This window comes from Acyrthosiphon pisum, chromosome A1 (assembly GCF_005508785.2).
Source record: "Acyrthosiphon pisum isolate AL4f chromosome A1, pea_aphid_22Mar2018_4r6ur, whole genome shotgun sequence".
Lineage (NCBI taxonomy): Eukaryota > Metazoa > Arthropoda > Insecta > Hemiptera > Aphididae > Acyrthosiphon > Acyrthosiphon pisum.
Genome location: NC_042494.1, coordinates 15,259,771 through 15,280,973, shown reverse-complemented (window position 1 = coordinate 15,280,973; position 21,203 = coordinate 15,259,771). Strand labels below are relative to the sequence as shown.

At 33.3% G+C, this 21,203-nt stretch overlaps 1 protein-coding gene across 3 annotated transcripts; it reads left to right on the top strand.

The window, feature by feature from the left end:
• Nucleotides 1-1,778: 1,778 nt before the first annotated feature.
• On the top strand, nucleotides 1,779-19,306 carry LOC100169524 (hexokinase type 2). Of its 3 annotated transcripts, none has more exons than XM_003242190.4 (9): nucleotides 1,779-2,123; nucleotides 13,564-13,726; nucleotides 13,788-13,930; nucleotides 13,998-14,216; nucleotides 14,367-14,475; nucleotides 16,944-17,133; nucleotides 17,225-17,380; nucleotides 18,538-18,811; nucleotides 19,118-19,274. In XM_003242190.4, the coding sequence occupies exons 1-9, from the start codon at nucleotides 2,022-2,024 to the stop codon at nucleotides 19,226-19,228; spliced, it is 1,467 nt and encodes a 488-aa protein (XP_003242238.1). In that variant the 5' UTR covers nucleotides 1,779-2,021; the 3' UTR covers nucleotides 19,229-19,274. The 3 variants fall into 3 exon arrangements, with proteins under 3 accessions (XP_003242238.1, XP_001949411.1, XP_003242240.1); XM_001949376.5 differs by lacking the exon at nucleotides 14,367-14,475 and adding an exon at nucleotides 15,511-15,610 and having other exon boundaries at nucleotides 1,787-2,123; nucleotides 19,118-19,306; XM_003242192.4 differs by lacking the exon at nucleotides 1,779-2,123 and adding an exon at nucleotides 11,542-11,905.
• The last annotated feature ends 1,897 nt before the right edge of the window (nucleotides 19,307-21,203 follow it).

Sequence of the window (21,203 nt, the reverse complement as noted above, 5' to 3'; positions counted from 1 at the left end):
AACAAGGAAATTTTAGATTACTTAATTTTTGATGATTCATCGTAATATAACATATTTTATTGTAGATTAAATTGTTAATGTTTTTTTTTTATATATATATGTATATATATAAAATAAAATTGCACAATCTCTATTTCTATTATTCATTTTATTATATTTATAACCACACGGCTCCCTAAAAAATGTCTGGTTAAGGCTATATTAGTGGTATATGCTTGACCAGTGGTAAATTGGGCCTTATAATGAAAATAATTCCTATACCTATATGCCACCAACGCGAGCTTATACATTTACGAGCATAATAGTAAACCTTATATAGACGTAAGTTTAGAATATTAATCGTGTCCATTCCTACTAATTATTTTATATAATATGGTGACTACCACCTACCGTGAGGTAGGTACCCGATACCCGTTTGGCCGTTTGTGCATGTTACAACTAAAATTACTATCCATCGAATATCGAATTGGCATCGAACGGAAAATGGGTCGGAGAGGAGCAGTCAATACATAATTTTACATTATCAAAAAAGAAAAGCGAACGACCAAAACATAATAGTATCGACAAGGCGAAAAATAATATGTACACACGAAATAGTGGAATATAAGGGTGTGGAAAGCACAACGAAACCCGATATAGAAGCAACAATAAAAAAAGGAATAAAAACCAGCACGGAAAGTCGGTGGTGGCGGATTTTATGTGATGTATCGTAAAAATTTAAGTGTTTGGAATGTATATATTATATTATATACACTGCAGCGCCAAGGGCGGAATTTTATTAGATTCCATATAAACTGGATAGACATGGAAACTATGCGTATTGATTTTACTAAACGCAGTAGTGTGGTTTATTTCTTTTTTAAAATAAAATATATATTTAGGGAAATTGAATGGCTCAAACAAGTTTTTATCATATATGATAACACTTAGATATTACTTTAGTAGATTGGAAATTCTACGCAAACTCAAGCCTGTAGACTTTTTCCGGGACCTTTTTATAAAATATTTGGTAATTTTCCATAGCTGCATTTTCATGAAGACTGTTCATAACTTTTATTAAATTTCTACGAATTTCCCATCGTAAAAAACGTGCTGCAAAACGTGAATGCTTCGTTATTGTTGAAGTATAATCTGGAACATTTTAGTACGACGTTCCATAATTTAAAACTCATACAATTACAAATGTCCGAAATTCTCCGTGTTGCCTATAAACGACCTAACACGGCATGAAACATCGACAACTGTTAAGCCGAAAGTTTATCAGCCGAAGCCTCGACTGATACCTGAGGCGGCGGCGACCGCGTAATCAGCTCGATCCGAGATAACCGCGAACTCGCGCCCGCGCTCGTCTCCTGTTAGATTATTGAATCACGGCGGGACGACCGCCATTGGTCGATTTTTATCTACCGTTCCACGTCCACGAGGAAATAAAAAAACCAATACCACGACAATCAACACACTGGTTGTACTATATCTCCTATTTACTACGGTAAATTGTTTATTGTTTAACCAGCGCGTGCTGTGTGTATACAACTACGTAGTAAAATCGTACACCCCCCACCTACCAACCTGTGTGATTGCCACTTCACACCATCGCACCACCACCCGACCGTTTAGTATAATATTATTATATAGTATATAATCCCCGCCCGCCGCCGCACATGCACATAATATTAATATCAAGCATAAATTATTATTACAGTGACGACGATAATATAAGCTTGGGACGTGTAGGAGAAGGAGAGACCCGTTTCGGCGTTATATAAGACGGCGTCCCAGCCGTTTCGTTCTCCGTGTCAGGTTGCGCTTGTGATATAATATACGTACATCAGTCCCGCTGCCACCTGCACCGACGACAGAGGTGAACGAAAAATAATATAATTTTCGCAAATCAAAAGATCCGGAGTTTAATCGAACCCGCGAGAACACTGCAAGCTTTCGATTGTAAACCAATTCGCGTAACGCAAACGCGTTGACCACTACATAGTACTTTTACAACTCGATACAACTGCAGCCGAAACATGAGGACCAAGCCGGAAATGATGGGCCAACTGCGTCCCGCGTTCAGCGAACTCAATATTTCCGAAGGTTTCGAATTCGACACCGAACTCGTCACCAACGAGGTAAATAATTGTTATATTGTTTAGGTGTTTTTTCACTCTCCCCCCCCCCCCCCACGCGTCAAACACGTTCCCGCGAAGGGGCATCCGATATCTTCACTAATTTTCGCGGTGACGGCGGTATATCCGTGTAGCTTTATGCAATATATTATACAGCTACCTATACATACGAGTATTTTTACCAGACAAGTCAATTTTTCGCGTATTACAATATAATAATTTGCCCACAAAATAATATTAACGAAACAATTTTCCGCGTCGTAGACCTCTTTATAATATAACTCTTTATTCATCGTTTTTATTCTACGAGTATATCGTCATCAATAACGTAATAAATGGTATTTTAAATCGTAATACGCACAATGTATCATGCACCTAATTATGTCCCGATAGTGGAATATACGCGCGCGAATAGGTACCACAATAATAATTAAAATAATTAATATTATATAATATTACACGCGCGCATATATTATATACTTTTAACACGCGACCGTTTGCTAAGAAACCGTACAAGAATGCAAGTCCCGCAATTTATAGACGGGATAGGTATAAGTTTAGTGCACTTCGGTGCAATAATAACTAACGGCAACAGCGGTACTGCAACACGGCAATATTGTGATGGGTAGGTGCACTCGATTTTCGTATAGACACTGCATACATATTATTTTCGTTGACGGTAAATATTATAATATCGATTATTATTCACTCCGTCGACCACGATCATAATAATATAGTTTGCCAGTTAAACACACACTCCGCCGGGCTGCAGGTAATTTGTTTGGTGTAATATTTTAAGCGTCGTGTACTGCATACCTATATACGATAACTTGAATTTGATTTGCATAGCAATATTTTAACGCGATCGCGGCGTATCGTTCGAGCGTGCGCGGATAACGTGCACGACGCGCGACGGCTTTATACTATAAATTCATAATATTATAATAAAATTATGTATATGGATACTATGTGAGGCAGTCGGTGTACATTCAACTGTCGCGCTTTTGTCTCATACAAGTCATTATCATATTGGTATTGAAAATTATAATGTAGACGGTGTAGTTTTCGTATCGCCGCGCCGCCCGCATTAATTACCGTTCCCGGCGTTCTACCGAAATACCTGTACCTATGCCACTCGTTTTAATAAATTCAATAAAACTTATACAAATCTACAAGTATTATATTATGTTACGGGTATTAGTGTTAACTTTGAATATAATATGAGACTAACAATAAGTGATTTCTTTTTAGCGGTTTTTTTTGTTATAATATAGTATATTGTATTAATGTTATTTACATATAATATAACAATATATGGTATTATGAGTATTAAAATTGCAATTAGCATAATATTATGAATCAACTACATTATCATACGTTTTATGATTTTATCAAATTTTTAAAATACAATAAATTAGTATGAAATATCTTAAAACAATTAAAATATATAAAATATGAATTTTTATTTGTTATTTGGTATATCATTTATATAAATATTATATTAAACGATTGGAGATAGAATAAATTAATATGAGATTATATAATATTGTAATAATATTATGGTTAACTATTTATTTATACACGCTGTTAATAGGTGTATACTATAATTATAGAATAGTAAAATACCAGAATGACACGAAATTTCAAAGTCCACCAGCTTTTAGGTACTCACAGCATCATTCGCAGTCGGGTTTCGTGCTTTTCACAACATCCATAAATTACTATAATATCTCCAATACGTGTAACTGTAACATTTTATCAATTAACGAATTACTAAAAATCGATGACGAACCGAAAACTTAAGTATTCTCCGATTTGAGGGGGAGCCTAACTTAACTTAACCTAATTGGTGAACAATCTATTGTAAGCACCAAGTAGTGCTATTCGCGAAACAAACGAACGCATATTATGTAAAAATGAAAACTGCAGAATTTAAAATATTTATTTAATAAGTGACATAATAATGAAATATTTATATTAATAAGTAAGTATATTATTATTATTATTGAGAATTTAACGTAATCTTATTCCCAACGTTAAGTAAATAAAGTATTATTTCATAAAAGTAATCTTGATTCTTGCTTAAAAGTAATAACACATAATCCATTAAATAATTATAATAACAATTGGATAGTCATATTTTATACTCAATCGTTTAATAAAATCCGTGTTAAAAAATCGTATAAACAATTTCGATTTCGCTTATAGGTGAAATAATTGTCATTAGATTACTGTTATCACTTATCATAATATTCTGTCTACCTCTCTTTGCATCACGGCTAAACGATGTTTCTATTGCGTTTCGGTCTTCGGTATGCTATAATATCTCCATAATATACCTAGGTAAGTACCAGGCGCGGATACAGGGAAGCTATGCTGGCCGAAGCCCCCCCCTTTAGGCCTTAAAATGTTTCAAAGATTACCTTAATTTACAGTTTATTAACTAAATTAAAGTGGTTAGAGGAGCAATACTTAAAACATATTATATTATATTACTTATTGACATTTGAAAGTGATTAATAATCGTATTTTTTTCATCTAGTCTCCCATTTTTTCATATCTAGATACACGCCTGGTAATTACTTATAATATATAATTATAAAATATGACTGGGTGGACTTAGCGCCGGAACTTAATATGATTTAATCCCACTCGGTGTGGACCGCCGCTTCGGCATGAACTGCATCGGCTTGCAGGCGGCACCGGTCAAGGTACTTCCGTGAATTCGTGGTATAGTTTTTATTATTTTTCCTCCAAGGTTGCATAATTGGCGAATTGTTACTATTATTATTACCATTACTATATTAATTATATTTTTATTATTACATTTTTTTTTTTTTTATCGCCGTCCGGACGGACACAAGTATAATGGCGAGTGAGAGGTCAAAAAAATTGTCTTATCTATACTATATACCAAATACCAATTAGAGACTGCAGCGTGAATCCATCGTCGCCGCTGGCCGCGCGCCGGTTTCTCGGCGGGCCACGTGACTTTGCAACGACCTTTAGTGCGTCACGCGGCCGGGCCAGTTTTCATCGTTGTCGCATTGGCGTTACATATTCGCACTCGCGTCCAAATAACGTACATAATACATATTGTTCTATGATGATACTATATTATGTCGTATATTGTATACACATCAATTGTCGAATAGTAAGTCATCCCGTATAAGTGTATAACCACTCCGCCGATGCTCCATCTGACCTCTGTGCCCCTTCCGATTTTGAGAAACTACAATACAATACACTCGTGTGTATATGCGTGCCGCGTGCGTGTAATTTGTATGTGTGCACACATAATATTTTTTTATAGTTTCACTTTAAACCAGAATTTAATTTACAAGCATTTTTTTTTTATGACGATATCGTTTTTCAGTAGATAATATAATTAATATTATCGGTATTATACAGGATATGTCTCCGAAACCGTTGAATAACATCGAACGCGTGCATACCTAATGTCGAGAGTTGACATGATTATTATTTATTATCATTATAAGAAAAGTTTCAAAAGTTACATTTATTTGAAAACGTTCACTGGCAGTAGTGGCTAAATTTGCTGTATTATGCAGTTCCATTTATTCCATTATATTAGAATATAATATTATACCTACCTACTGTTATAACAAATCCAAAGTCCACAGCAGTTAAATTTCGAAATTTTATCATTCATCCGATATACAGCATAACCTCAGAACATCTACAAATCTTGTTCAAAAAAATTTTATCCACTGTTCAGGGCTCGGTGTGTAAAATGTTTGTTATTTATTCCCAGAAAAACGTCTACTATTTGGAGTTATCAGTTAGGTGAGGTCTCACCCTAACTAAATATTGTGCGCACATGTTGCAACTTAACGAATATTATTATAATAAACATTGTGGGGCTCAAACTTTTGTTTTATACAAATTCTCATGACAATATATTGCTGATGAGATTTGTTTCAGAATTTAATAAAAAAAAGAGTTGTGTAACATGTTGCGCAAAATCTGCATGTAATGAATGGAATACAGGGTATTCTACTTTATAAGGAGTAGTTATTTTTTAAGGGGTGATTGGGTGAAAGTAATGTAAACTTACAATAATTTCAGCATTTTATAATTCTCGTATTGAGCTCTTACAGAATATCATAATACTATAAATATTCGTACCTACGAATATAAGATTTTACAAAAAACTAATTATTTATTTTAAAATTCACAACCAGTCTTTTGAAATGTGAAAGTTGGAGGAGATATTTCTTATGTTATACAAATATTATACCTGTATAACCATAAATATTTTTTTTATGTTAGATTATTTTATAAATGAATTAAGCTAATAAAATACATAAAAACTATATTACGATGGAGTTTTGTTTAAAAACACGTGCAATTATTATTAAATTAATTTAAAATTATGGCATTTTGCGCATAATATCAAAACATCTGCAGTGTAAAAAGCAATTTATGATAGACCTACAGCAATGATATTCGTTATATTCGATTTGATAAAAAATGCATAATATTATATTCAATAAATAACGATGACGATTCGAAATTAGTCGTATTTTTCTTTCACACGAACTGTCAATTTGATCCCGTACAATACACATGCGTTTGTATCGATTGTATAGAGTGTACTCTCGATCATTAATGTTGAAAAAAAATAATAAATAAAAAGCAACATAAACACACAGTAGTGCGGTATAGAAAACCAATAATAAACTATACTTCGGTTAATAATAGTGTTTGCACAATTGGTAACCAATTGACACGAACTTTACGACAGCAATAAATAAATATATTATATACATACTAATTGACGTTTTCTGAGAATAAGACTATAAGTGGTTCCTAAAGACGAATCGGATTGTTTTCCCTCGTTTACATAATGTAATATAGGGCTGACGGGTGAGACCTTGAAATGCTCTTAACAAATTTGAATTATTTTATCTCCACCTTCGTCTGCGGCGAAAAAAATAACTGCGCAATTGTCTTGTATCATATATTCCTACCTGCATCCATGTATATAATAGGTGTACTACACCACTACGCAAAATATAATGGACCAATGGATGTTTTTCTTTTCGGTTATATATACGATATATACCTGCTGCAAATTCGACGTGTGGCATACATTATAATATTTTACACAAGTTCTACGACGCAAATATTAACATGTTTTACTTTTACACCTCTCTCCCGTCTATAGGCGCGGGAGTGCATTATTACAATAATATTTATATTTATGTATATCGCAACCGGTCGGCGAATGTGTGAACCACCGCCAAGGACAATCGCGTTGCCCTCGGGAGTCGATTTTTTTCCAACGATCAATGATGTGAATATCGTATTATATTATAGTGCCCATACCTATCCGTACACTCTGCACAATCGATGGAGTGGCGAAAAAAACGAGCGCCGATCGGACATATAATAATGGAAAGATACATCGGCCACATTCCTGCGCGCACACACGATGCCCCTGGTTCGACTCTCGGTATATAATACGCATTATACATAATATAATAAGATTCGTATTCTCGTACGGACATTTGTGATTTACGAAGCGGAGATTAAAGAGGCTTAAGACATGGGATATCGTGGTTCTCGCGTCGTCGATTTTTCGGACAAACAGCCCTTTGTTAAACCCCGCTTTTTTAACCGGTGCCAGTGGTGCGTTCACACTATATGCGGTAGGCCACTAGGACCAGACGGGGTTTATTATTCCGGTATACACGGTCACACTGAGCATATATATGATAAATCTACGTCGATCGACGCCGTGGCACGTCCAGGACAAATACATGTTCCTACTTCCTGGGCGAATGCTTTCCCGCCGAGGGGACGATAGACGCGCGTCCTGCTGCAGCAGCTGCCACTGCAGTTCACTCCTCGTTCGTTATTTTGTTCTGCTGTACTGTTATTATTATTAATATTGTCGCCGTCGTCGTTGAAAACGATCGAAAAATAATCTATACCAAATACGATACCTACGCGTCCCATCAGCGTATTTATCGTTTCGAATGTGCGCAATTCGGCATTCGTTCGACAACCATTCGACAATCTGCACTGCAGGGTAGGCGCCAAACGACGTAGTTTGGCAGCGGAAGAACGACGCCGCCGCCGCCGCCGACGACGATGACGACGGTCATAATAATAACATGTAGTGCGTCGAAAATAATTCGTTCCGACGAGTGAGGAATGTCTGCGGGACGATGGTGTGCGTCTCGAACCGGAGAAAATCACGTTTATTCTTTTTCCCATACAAATATTGATACAATAGGTATAATATGCGCACGAAGAGCGACGTGTAATCCCAATATTTTTATAACAAACCGAACGCATTATCTAGTCGGTATTTCGCTCGTGAACTCTGTAAGAAAGTGCACCGTGCATAGGTAAATCACTATACATATCATGATATATATATATATATAAAGGTACATCGTAAGAAATATGTTCCAAGGTTAACAGTGAGTTTTTCGAGGTCTGTATAGGTGCCTACTCGAAAGTATGTCCGAGGTAGGTACCTACTCGAAAAATGTTTCACCGGCGGCGATGATGAACCGTGTACAAAACTACCAACTACACATTTCCAGCGAACAACTTACTGATGAAATCTACCATGTCTCGGATTAATAGTAATTTAATTTGGTTAACGCTACGACGATATCTTACAACAATTTACAGAGTTAGTAGTATAGGTACTACACTACTACTCGAACATGCACTTGAATTACAAATTTTATCGAAATTGCGTATCGTTTCTATTCGTTAAATTAATACTTATTTAAAAAACTTAACCGGTATACAGTATACGTTTATACATCATACTATTTAGTCTTATACAATTATAAATTTTACTTACCTAGATATTTGATTACCTCTATAGTGTATGTTGTTATCAAAATAATTAAAAACTTCAAACGTTGAATACAGTACTTACCTAAGTACTTAATTTTTTAATAATTATTATTATATTATTTGTGACACACGATACGAAATTTTAAACGTGAATTATTTGGTTATATAACCGATACAATGACATTCTGAGTAGGTATTTCTATCTATGACCTCTGATTTTTTACATATATTTTGTAAAATGTTTTACTTATATAGGTAGTTATATGGAAAAAATGTATGGGTATAACCGTGCAAAATTAAAAAGATTATAAATTATATATTCCAATGTAACCATTAAACTCAACCATAAATAATAAATTTAGAAAACCATAACGATAACTCGGACTCGTCGATTTATTGAATAATTTAACGATAATACCTGACACATATATATTAACATCTGACGTTTAAACCGTATAGTACCTGCCTATATGTATATTATTAGGTCACATGCTATAAATTAATAATTACGATAATACGTGGGCATATTAAATAATTTACTTTCTATTTTTTTTCTTCTATGGCTTAACTTTGGGGAGTGAGCATCAGCATTTAAAAAGTTTTAAAATATAAATGTTTTTATGAATTCACACATTGGTTTTTAATGTGTACATTACTCATTGACAACATGACAAAAGCAATTAAAAACATCGTGATTTTCGCAAATTAAGTTTAAATTTGTATTTGTTTGTTTCCACGATTTATGCATTTCATAGATCTATAATTTTACTTTTATATATCAACACAAAGAAATTTTTCATAGATTCTTGAAATGACTCAAACTAGACTAAAATATTATAAAAGTAAATATTCTTCATATTTTTATCGCAATTATTAGTAATACAAGTGTATTGAAATACTCAACGATTATTATATATACATTATTTTACGTAGTTCAATATTTCTTAGCAATGTGCGTTTTAGCTATAAAAGAAAAGCTATTAAGTATAGGTAGTTATTAATTATTATACACTATATTTATAATATATTATATTATATTATATTACGATAAAATATAGAATACGGTATTTAGCTTGATAAAAGTTAAAAACAGTTATTTTAAGTTAGAAGTTTATAATTTATTTTTGTGTTAAATTTATTTGGAAATCGTTTTTTGTCATTTTGTCAAATGTCGTACGATAATAGTTTTACTATGATTTTGAACATTGTGTTTTAAATAGACACGTCAAATCACTTAAAACCACTCCACCAGGTGGTCGCATTCAGCCGCGGTCGACATTGCCCAACGATTTCCGAGTTGGACGCACTCGTACAGTCAAAACTACTTGCATAATATACTCGCACAGTCGCACGTGTGTCGTGTATTATAGTCGTTGCTTTAAAAACGTAACGACTAACGAGTAACGAGTATAGTATTTCATATCATTCTATGCGTAAACGTCGTGGCAACATAAATAACTCGTGTACGGTGTAAGGTGTTGTACCTAACAGTAACTACCTAGTACCTATTCAATCGATTAGTTCGTACAAATAAAATAATATATACTCGAAATCGACTTATAATAATGACATAATTCTACAGGCTACTCGTAAACCCCACTGAATGACTGAACTATGTACAGTATATTGTATATAATAATAAACTCCCGTCGAACCGCATAGCATCAAACATTCAAACCGACAACAAAAACAACGCTTACGCTTTTTTGTACCGGTGCGTGGTTCGCTTCGTGCCTGGGGATGCGAGTGGTGATTCGGTACCCCCAAAAATAACCTCCGGGGCTCGAGCGCTCCCTCCACAACCCAAAATTCACCCGTGGAGGCTACAACAAAAATATCAATATCGTTTATCAATAATATAATAATATATTTATATCGTACCTTAATAATTATTATTAACAATATTATGTACGAACAATCGGTCGTGCACCATAATAATATTATTACAATAATACTATCTTAAATTGTGATATGTACTTATATCTACACTGATAACCGTGGTCTAGACTGAACGAACCGGTCGCGTGATCTTATTTTAGAACCATGCGAACCATCTCTCCCGCGAAATGATAATCAATAAGGTTCGATGAAATCCGTGGCGTCGCGCGACATGGGCGCGCGTAACCTTCAAAATTCGGGCGAATCGACGTACGATCGGCGTCGCGTGGTAGTACTCTTTTTTTTATATTACATGGTATTATTTACAAAAAAATTGGCAAAAAAATTATCGCTAGTAGTAGTAGTAATAGTGGTGGCGCCGTGGCGTGATGGGGGGGAAAAAATGTGACCGATTTCTTATTACGGGAGTGACGTAATAATAATAATAATCGGCGTAGCGAGGGCAACTTTCGGTCGATAGCGGTCGCGAGCGCCGCCGGTGACCTGTTTGGCGCGCGGATGAATGGTCGCGTGTGTGTGCGTGTGTGGCGCATGCGCGTCTGTGCGATCGGATCGGCGGCGGCGGCGGAGGGGTGTGCACTCACACGCGCGTCGTCGTCGTCGTGTACTCGTGTGACGAGTGCGCCAGCGCGTTGAAAATGTGAAAACCACACTCGGTCTCTGTCGGCGGCCCGACAGTCGGCAGTCTAACCCTCTCGTCAGCAGTTTCGCGTCCGTCTCGCCGTCGAGGTTAATTTTTTTTCGCGTGTCGTCCAAGCCGTCGTGTGTTTTTTTTTTCTTGCCTCATCTTCCTCCTACTCCGTCGTGTCGAGTCTGACGCGCGCGTGTGATTTATTTTCACCGCCGTTTTTATTCCTTTTATAATAATAATTTTAATTATAAAATAGCGTTGATTACAATTTAGGTACTTTTTTTAAATTTTAATATTTTGTCGATTAACCGTCGCCGCCGCCATGTGCATCGTAATTCACCCGATCCTACGCGCCCTCTACGGCCTGTTCACTGGAGCCACTTCGTCTTCGTCCGCAGCCCGCGTGACCGTAAGTCTTTCTTCATCTCGCCCATCGAGGCGATTAAGTTTTGGTTTGGTAGTAGGGTGGTGGGGGGAACCGCCGAAATACACACAACCGCTCCGCCGCCCCTTCGCCCACGCCTCCTACGGCTCTGGCGAGATGACCTTGTGGGGAGGGGGTAGCGGGGAGTTTCACGCGACGGCGCGCCGCCCGTTTTTCGGCGGCGCCCACATGAATTACCACCACCTTCGGGGGTGAAACTTGTAACCGACGACCGTGGGGATGAGAAACGGCGAAATGTTAGTGTCGTCGCTATTCTTAAATCATTTTTGCGCCGTACACGTAAATCATAATAATAATATTATAATGTAAAACCTATGTACATTGTACAAATTTGCGGGAGGGTTTTCACATGTTCCAATACAAAACTCACGGTCTTGAGCTTTCGATTTCTTTTCTCGTCGAACCTAGGTAGGTACGACCCTTTCGCACTGATCGTACCGGCCCGTTGAACTCTTTTGAACGGTCGATTTCGTCTTCCCCAATAGAAAATATCGATTATATTATTATCGTAGGATTGCAATTTACAATATTTAGGTATTATTACTCCGAAATACCCCCCCCCTTTGAAGCATAGGCTTATAGTAGGGCCCGTCGTTGGATATTTTCCGCCCTTTAAACGAACACTAGGTTAGGTTAGGTTAGGTTAGGTTAGGTTTTGCCTAATTTTGCCGCCTTCAGTTTCTTTAAAATTATATGCCGCCCCAGAGCAACACATGACTTGCTTGTGTCTTAGCGACGGGCCTGCTCATAGCTAATTTAAGTTGTGGTGTAAAAAGACACACATTAAACAATAATTTTACAATAGGTAGTAGAACATTTTATGAAAAACACAACAGCGGGTTTTACGAGTTTCGCGCCAATATAATAATAATAATATTTTGTAGGTGACTTTTACGACGATTTTTACTGCGAAATGCTTTTGTTATTCGTTATGTTTTATTGACGGTTGCTTACGACTCACGGATGTTTTCATTCTCGTCTATATAGGTATACGGAATTCTTTTACTGCGGATTTATTGTAATAATAACTAATAATGAAATAGATTTACCTATATTATAAAACCTATACAAATTATACCTCGATTGTAAATTATCCGATGTGTATTCAGTGTAGGTACACGATAAGCTTATATCAATAATATAATATTTCGCCGTCTAAATTACAAATGAAATGTTAATGTTAAAAAGAGTTATTTTTATTGCACCTGCCTATCTCGTTTTTGTGTTTACACTAATAATTAGAATTTTTTATTTGTATTAATAAATCATTAGTTATTAGTCTACATGTAGATTTAACTCACGGTGTGCAATCATTATTGTACAAATACTGAGAATTAGGTACCTAATATTATTATAATAGAGTAGGACAATACATCTGACGTCATAATTAATTATACTCATAATAATTATTAAAGTACATAATCACTTCATAATCATGTTGTGGCCTTATCGGGATAAATTGTCTAAATTTCCTTGTGTACATTTTAAATATTATGTCTATAGTTAAGAATACCTGCCTCGATACCTACCTAATTATATTCATTAACTTTTTTTTTATATATTATCCTGTGTTTAATTTTAATAATAATATGTATTGACAATATTGTGTTTTTACTTCTTAGATCAAAGAAGATTGCAAATCACTTCTTTTGTCCAATGAACAACTGACCACCTTGATGAAAGATATGGATGGAGCCATCAGGAATGGTTTGGGCAAAGATACCAATCCATCTTCCATTGTCAAGTGTTATGTCACTTACGTGCAAGATTTGCCTAATGGCACAGGTAAAAAGGCTTCTGATGATTATGGTTGCAGATGATATTTTATGAATTTTTTATCTTTCAGAGAGAGGAAAATTCTTGGCTCTGGACTTGGGTGGCACCAATTTCCGTGTGCTATTGATTGAATTGGGAGAGAATAACTACTTCCATATGGACTCTGAAATCTTCAAAGTACCTGCTCATATCCAAACTGGCAAAGGCTCAGAAGTAATTAAACATATTCTTGTTATACATTTATAACTTCTATATTTATGTATTTTGTTATGTTATGTAGTTATTCGATCATATTGCTAAATGTCTGGCAGAATTTATTAAAAAACACAACTTGGACAACAAAAAGGCATTACCGTTGGGCTTTACTTTTAGTTTTCCACTTAGACAAGTTGGACTTACCAAAGGATATTTAAATAGTTGGACTAAAGGATTTAACTGCTCAGGAGTAGTTGACGAAGACGTAGTCAGACTTCTCAAGGAAGCTATCAAGAGGAGAAAGGTAAATGATCAAGTTACCAAAATCAGTTAATTTTTTTTTTATATATAATACCTACAACTAATACATAATAATATATCCTAAATAATTTGTATTTTCATAATACATGTTAATAAGTATCAACAGATTTAAGACCTTAGAATGTTAATGTAGGACCTGAATCTACGTTTAACGGCTGTATTGAATGATGCAACCGGAACCCTAATGAGTTGTGCACACAAAACACGTTTTTCAAAAAACTGTTTTGTAGGTTTGATCATTGGTAAGTTTGGCTAAGCCAAAATTTCCAAAATATATAATGCCAGCTGTTTGCATTGGGTTACGTGGTTCGACGTTTAATTAAGTCTGATGAATGCTTTCTGGTCATATATACATAACTTGTATACATTTTAAATTGTACTGTTATGTAAAATTGTCCAAACAAACATTCTATACCTACGAACTCAGCATGTAATAATATGTATTATAATTGTACAAAAACTGTTTGTGATTGTCCAATTGAAACGTGAGTTAAATAAATCTACTGGTATTTCATAACTATGAACTTTATAAGCATATTTGCTATTTATCATATAATTTTGCTTAAATTGCTGATGATTGTCCCTTATAATTTTTGTAAATGTTCTTGTATGATAATAGATAAATAAGTTGCATTATTGTTAATTCTCAAAGAATGCTTTCTGATGTACCTATGTACTACAGTCATGGACGTGTCGATCATACACAGACATGACCTGCAAAAATTGACGAAACTTGTGTAAATGTGATATCAATAATATTGCTATTTCTTTTAAATATTAATAATTTTCCTTTTTTTATTATTTATTATTTTTAGTAATGACAATAGGGTAATGATAATACTTTTTCAAAATTTGAGGGTCATACTGACATACTCCTTAAGTAGTATCAAATTCATATACATAGAATGTCATAGATATTTAACTTGAACACCACCTACATTCAAGGTCTGGTCTATGCCTATTGCTACAGTATATAGTTTTTCACTGTTTTCTTCAAATTACAATTCCTTTATTGTCTTATCTGTATTGGCTCTACTTTTCCATAAATACATATTGAATTCAGTATTGTATAAACAAAGTCTTAACTTCCTCAACTCTAAACCAAAGTTCAAAAATAATAATATGCTAATACTTAATTTAAACTGTATTATAAATAATGTTATCCAAAAACCAAATGTTGAGTAATATTATGAATACTTTTAGATACTAAAAATATGTCTCTGTCTATAAAAGAATATAACATAATAGAAGGTTTGTTTCGGTGGTAATTTTATTAGGACGTCGAGATTGATGTGTGTGGAATATTGAACGATACAACCGGTACAATCATGTCATGCGCTTGGAAGAACCCGAACACCAAAATTGGAGTTATCGTTGGTATGTTGAGTAAATTGACATTTAAAGGAGTTAATACTATTAGCTCAATGAATATGTGTGAACTGTTAAGTGTTAAGTCACGCGGTTGAGTATTAAACATACACAATATTTTACTTTGTTTTTTACTAATATAAGTATTTATTTGTCAATGATAATATTTTCATTTTTCATTTTCTTCTAACAACATTAGAATTATTATATATTTTCATTTACTTAATAATATGATGCATAAATATTAGCTAGGAATATTTAAATATTAAAGATTTAAGTTTCTATTATTAACAATGTACCTATAGTATATATATATTATACCTACCTAATTTTATTTTAAGTAGTGCATGGATCCTGTTTTATTTTTCTTATACAGTTATACTTTTAGATATTTAGATTTTTTTAGATTTTCCTATTCCTTTCCTCTTTTGTAACATATATTTACTTCACGTTTTAGAAGTTTATAGGTAATATTATATTTTTGTAACAAGTTAGACTTGATTTATCAAACATCAAAATATATAGGTGCTAGGTATAGCAAGATTAGTTGGCTATCGCTGTGAAATCAAATAACCTCTTATTCAACCTAGACATTAAAATGATAACTTTATGGGTTGCTATGTAATCTGTCACGAATCAAATTTGAAATTACCTAATTATAATTTGATTGTAGATTTTGTATATTTCACTCTATTGTTGGTCTCATACAATTTGGACGAGAATAAACTTCATACGATAATAGATAGTAAATATTCGTCATTTTGGAAAATAATTTATCAATAGTGTGTTACAACTTGTTTTAGACCGATATCTTAACAGACATTTTCAAATTCGACGATAATACCTAATAAACCAAAACAAAAATATACCTATCTAATAACATTTTTAATGATTTTTGCAAACAACCGACTAAAATATCTCGCGATACCAGCTGTATCATAGTATCGTCCATTCTATTTATAATTTTGCTTTAAAAACAGATCGTTTTGCGTTTTGGACTTTTCCAGATTTTTATTATTGTCTTATAACGCTGCCGCAGCTATATGTGTAATCTAACAATTTATACACCTTGTATAGATATTCTGCATTATACATACAATATGCGAGTATGTGATCAGATCATCATCGTATAATATTAATAATATTGTTCATGTCGCTTTTGCTTTTATTAACTCGCCTGCGATCGATATACGTTGTTTTCGTACGACGGATATATATGTTCACAGCTGGACCATATAATATCTGTTGTGCGTTTCGTAACGGATATCTACGGATGACAAGATATAAAGCCCAACTTTTCTCGAGAGTACGGTTGGTCTGTAATAGTCGTTTGTTTGTGCAGGAACGGGTTGCAACGCGTGTTACGTGGAAAAGGTGGAAAACGCCGAACTCTTCGACGGTGACAAGACGAAACCACACGTGATCGTCAACACCGAATGGGGTGCATTCGGAGACGACGGAAAATTGGACGCCGTCCGCACGAAATACGATCGGGAAATCGACGAGGACTCGTTGAACCCCGGACGACAGAGGTGTGTGGCTCTATAAGAACGACGACGATTTTCCCAATATCGTCCGTATTAGGTATACAGGTGTCTGAAATGTGCGCTTCCCGTGTTTTAGATTCGAGAAAATGATCAGTGGCATGTACATGGGCGAGATCGTGCGGTTGGCCATCGTGGACTTGGCCAACCAGAACAAACTCTTCGAGGGAAGGCTGTCCGAACAAATGAAGACCAAGGGAGCGTTCGGCACGTCATTCGTATCCGACATTGAAGGGTGGGTACTAGATTATATAATATTCTAAGAATACGAGTACGAATATCTTTCTATATGATAATAAGTGTAAGTGAGGAGGCGGTGTGATAAACATTTTTATTTTTTTCATTCAGTAGCTTCTATATTTTTTTTTTCTATAAACTTTACGATAATTTTCTAAAAAATATATTGAACGAGGGTATTATTTTTTTATATTTATGTCGGAATTATATTGTAAAGTTTTCGCCAGAGCAGTAGTACTAAGAACGTCCCACCAGTTCACCTATAATTTATCCATGAATATTGTTTTGTGCGGGACATACTTACAGAGACAGAATTCACAATAACTTAATTAAATGTATGCAGTACACAGAACAACTTTATTTATGTCATTTATATAACATATTATTATATAATATGTTTTTTTTTTTTTATAACTTAAAGACAATCTATATTATCATCAATTCGTAAGGATTAATTTTTTTTATTTGCTTATTACAAATTAGTGAGTACCTAATGGTAATATTGGTATCAAAAAAATAAAAATTTCTCGACAAATAAAGTTTGTCTCTGTATGTTTTGTAAACATTTGGTAAAGTTATAGATACTGTAAACTGTTAAGTGTAAATAATATCGCATTTGCGTTTTTCAGTATTTTCTATACGTTTTTCGTTAATACACAAAAACCATTATTGGTAGGTACCAGTTTTAAAATACTTGGAATTAATATTTAAAGTTTTCTCAAAATGTCATTAAATTTGCCTATATAAAACCCCTCAAATGGTGTTTAGCGTACTCCTAACATTTTCAATATTTAGCTCTAAAACTTGAGATATTTTACTTATTGATTTGAATTGAAATACTGAGATTAGTTTTTTTTTTTTTTTATCTAGAAATGTATACAATCTATACTAAAACAAAGTACAATAAGCATATTATATGGTTTTTTTAACTGAGTTTAGTAATTAAAATATCGAAAATTTACTTCTATTCAGGCTTAGATTAACTTATATCTTCTACAATATTGATGGGAGGTGTTTTTACTCTTAAACCGCTCAATAAACCATATTATTAGAAATACAAAAATTAATTTTCATGTAATTTTTCAATTTCATATCATTCTATTTCCATGTTATTATTGTGTAACACTACTAATTATTGTGATTTTTTCATTTCAGTGATAAAGCCAACTACAAAGAAACCTTGAAGGTTCTGAGCGAGATGGGCATCAACGATCCATCATTGGTCGACTGCGCCAACGTACGGTACATCTGTGAGTGCGTATCCAGGCGGTCGGCGCATCTGGTGTCCGCCGGTCTGGCCGCTCTTCTCAACAAAATGGACGAGAAGTCCGTCACGATCGGTGTTGATGGTTCTGTTTACCGTTTCCATCCATACTTCCATAAACTCATGGTGGAAAAGACTAAACAACTGACCAAATCTGACATCAAAGTGAGTGAAAAGACGATGTTAAGATACCGTGGTATAATGATATTTAATAATTTTTTCATTGAGTACATGTGTGTGGATTAGATAATGTTATTACCTTAAGACTTAAGTCAACAGGTGGCAACTAGCGGACCTCCGAATAAATGTTTTATTATATTTTTTTATAAATTGTTCTACAGTTTAATATGATATAGTATTATAACATCTCTTTTATAATATACAACCATGTTTAGTATAATAAAATACTTGTGGGTGGGATTTAAGTTATTGCAGTACTAACAAAATCACAACTTTATTTACATTTTACAGTTTGACCTGATGTTGTCCGAAGACGGAAGTGGTCGTGGAGCGGCCCTAGTCGCTGCTGTAGCTGTCAGGGATGAATTACCATCAATGACGAATGGATTCTCGGCGAAATAATTAGTGGTATTCAACTAGTGAGTCGAAGTTGTTACCAAAAATGCTCGAAGTACATTAAACATTATTTTTAGCATTATATGATTTGAATTTTTTTTTTCAAAAAAAAAAAATGTTGGTGCTAACGCTAATAAGTGTCCCTTAGGCGTATTTTATTCACTTTACAGCGCGAGTCTTGTATGTCTTAGAGTGTTGTCATTGTTGTTGAGTGTTGAATCCTGATTATTCGTTGTTAAATATATTTTTTTTTTTTAGATATTACTATATTAGATGATAATACATTTATATTTAGTATTTACATAATATCAGCGCTATTAATGTATCCATTTTAATTTTTTATACCAATAATTATATTATTTATGTATGTATGAAAGAAAATACTAAGAAAAAAAGTTATATCTATGTTTTAGTTTTATATGAAGAATCTACAATATACGTGTTATGTAATTGATTTATAAATCTCGGGTGTTATGTATCTATGACAATAATAGTGATAAAGCCCAATGTAAGCCTAATATTATTATTATTATTATTATTATTAATTTAATATTATATTATGTACGTGTATGTCTAGTTTTGAATTGTTCCATCAATATGATTTTTACCATTGTCATTGCTGTTGAACACGAAATTAGTTTATCATAATTATTATTATTGCTGTTTATTTTAAATTATTTTTCTTAACTTATCATACTGATAATTTTAGTTACGAACAGTACCGGAATTCAATTTTTATTTTATTTTTGTCAAGATGATGCCATTATTTTTTATTATTTTTTTTATATAAAATGTAACTATACAAAAATTATATCTTATCCTTTTTGAAACCAATATGTAATATGATCATTTATATTATTACTTATTTGTACTTAAGGTTGTATTTAGTGAAATGCTAATTTATAATATATTATAATATAAATTAATTAGGTTCAAATAATTAATACTATATATTATAATATAATACACACATTATTTAAAATGTAAAAGCTTCAGTTACATAGTTTGGTACTTAATTGGTATACTTATTGTAAAAATACTAAATAATAACTACATACAAATTCTTGAATATTTTATTGTTGAAACTTAATAAAGAAAAAATACTAATTTTGAAAATATTGAACATTATAATATGTGTTTATATATTATTTATTCCTTTAACATCAGAGGCTGTTTTTAACAATTTCAAAGAAAAACAATTATATCCAAAGCTTATTGAAATGCATACAATAGTATACAACAATAATGTATATTTTACTCATATAGGCAAGCTTATAACTATAATATATTTTTACTTATTATTTCGAAGAGTGGTTGTTACAGACTATTAATTTGTACAATATTATATAAATAATAAAAACAGTAAAAAAAATCCTAATAAATGTAAAACAAATGTTAACAACTAAGTGAGTAATAAACTTAAGAATGAGTAGGTTAGTAGGCTGGTATAGTATGTATTGAAAAAAAAAATGTTAATACTTTATTTTTGTTTTTATCTAGCAAAATTGCTTATATAAGAATGTCAATATCAATTCTGATTTTTGATGTTAGAGAGTATTTTAATATTTTATGTGTCTAAATATGAACGTCTGAAGTTCAAATTTTTACAAAATTGGAAATTATACCTAGTAGTAAAAATTTGAAACATTCTACTGCTACTTAAATTATCATTATCTTTATACTCAATGAAATTTTCTAAATAAATTTTAAGCTACATATAATGATATAACTATATTATAAGCATTTAAAATGTTTTATAGTTTTTAGAGATGATAAAAATGTTTAGACTCGGTCGAAAAGCTTGAAAATGTAATACAAGGTCCGGGCAGGGGCTATGGGTCCCATTGCCCAGAGCGGAAAATTTTTAAAGATTTAGAGGGGCGGCAAATTTTTATTTTTATTTAACAAATTATTCGTTTGTCGTCACACATGTAGGTATTTTGAAAGATTTACTATTTTATTTATAATATTTTTTCACTCT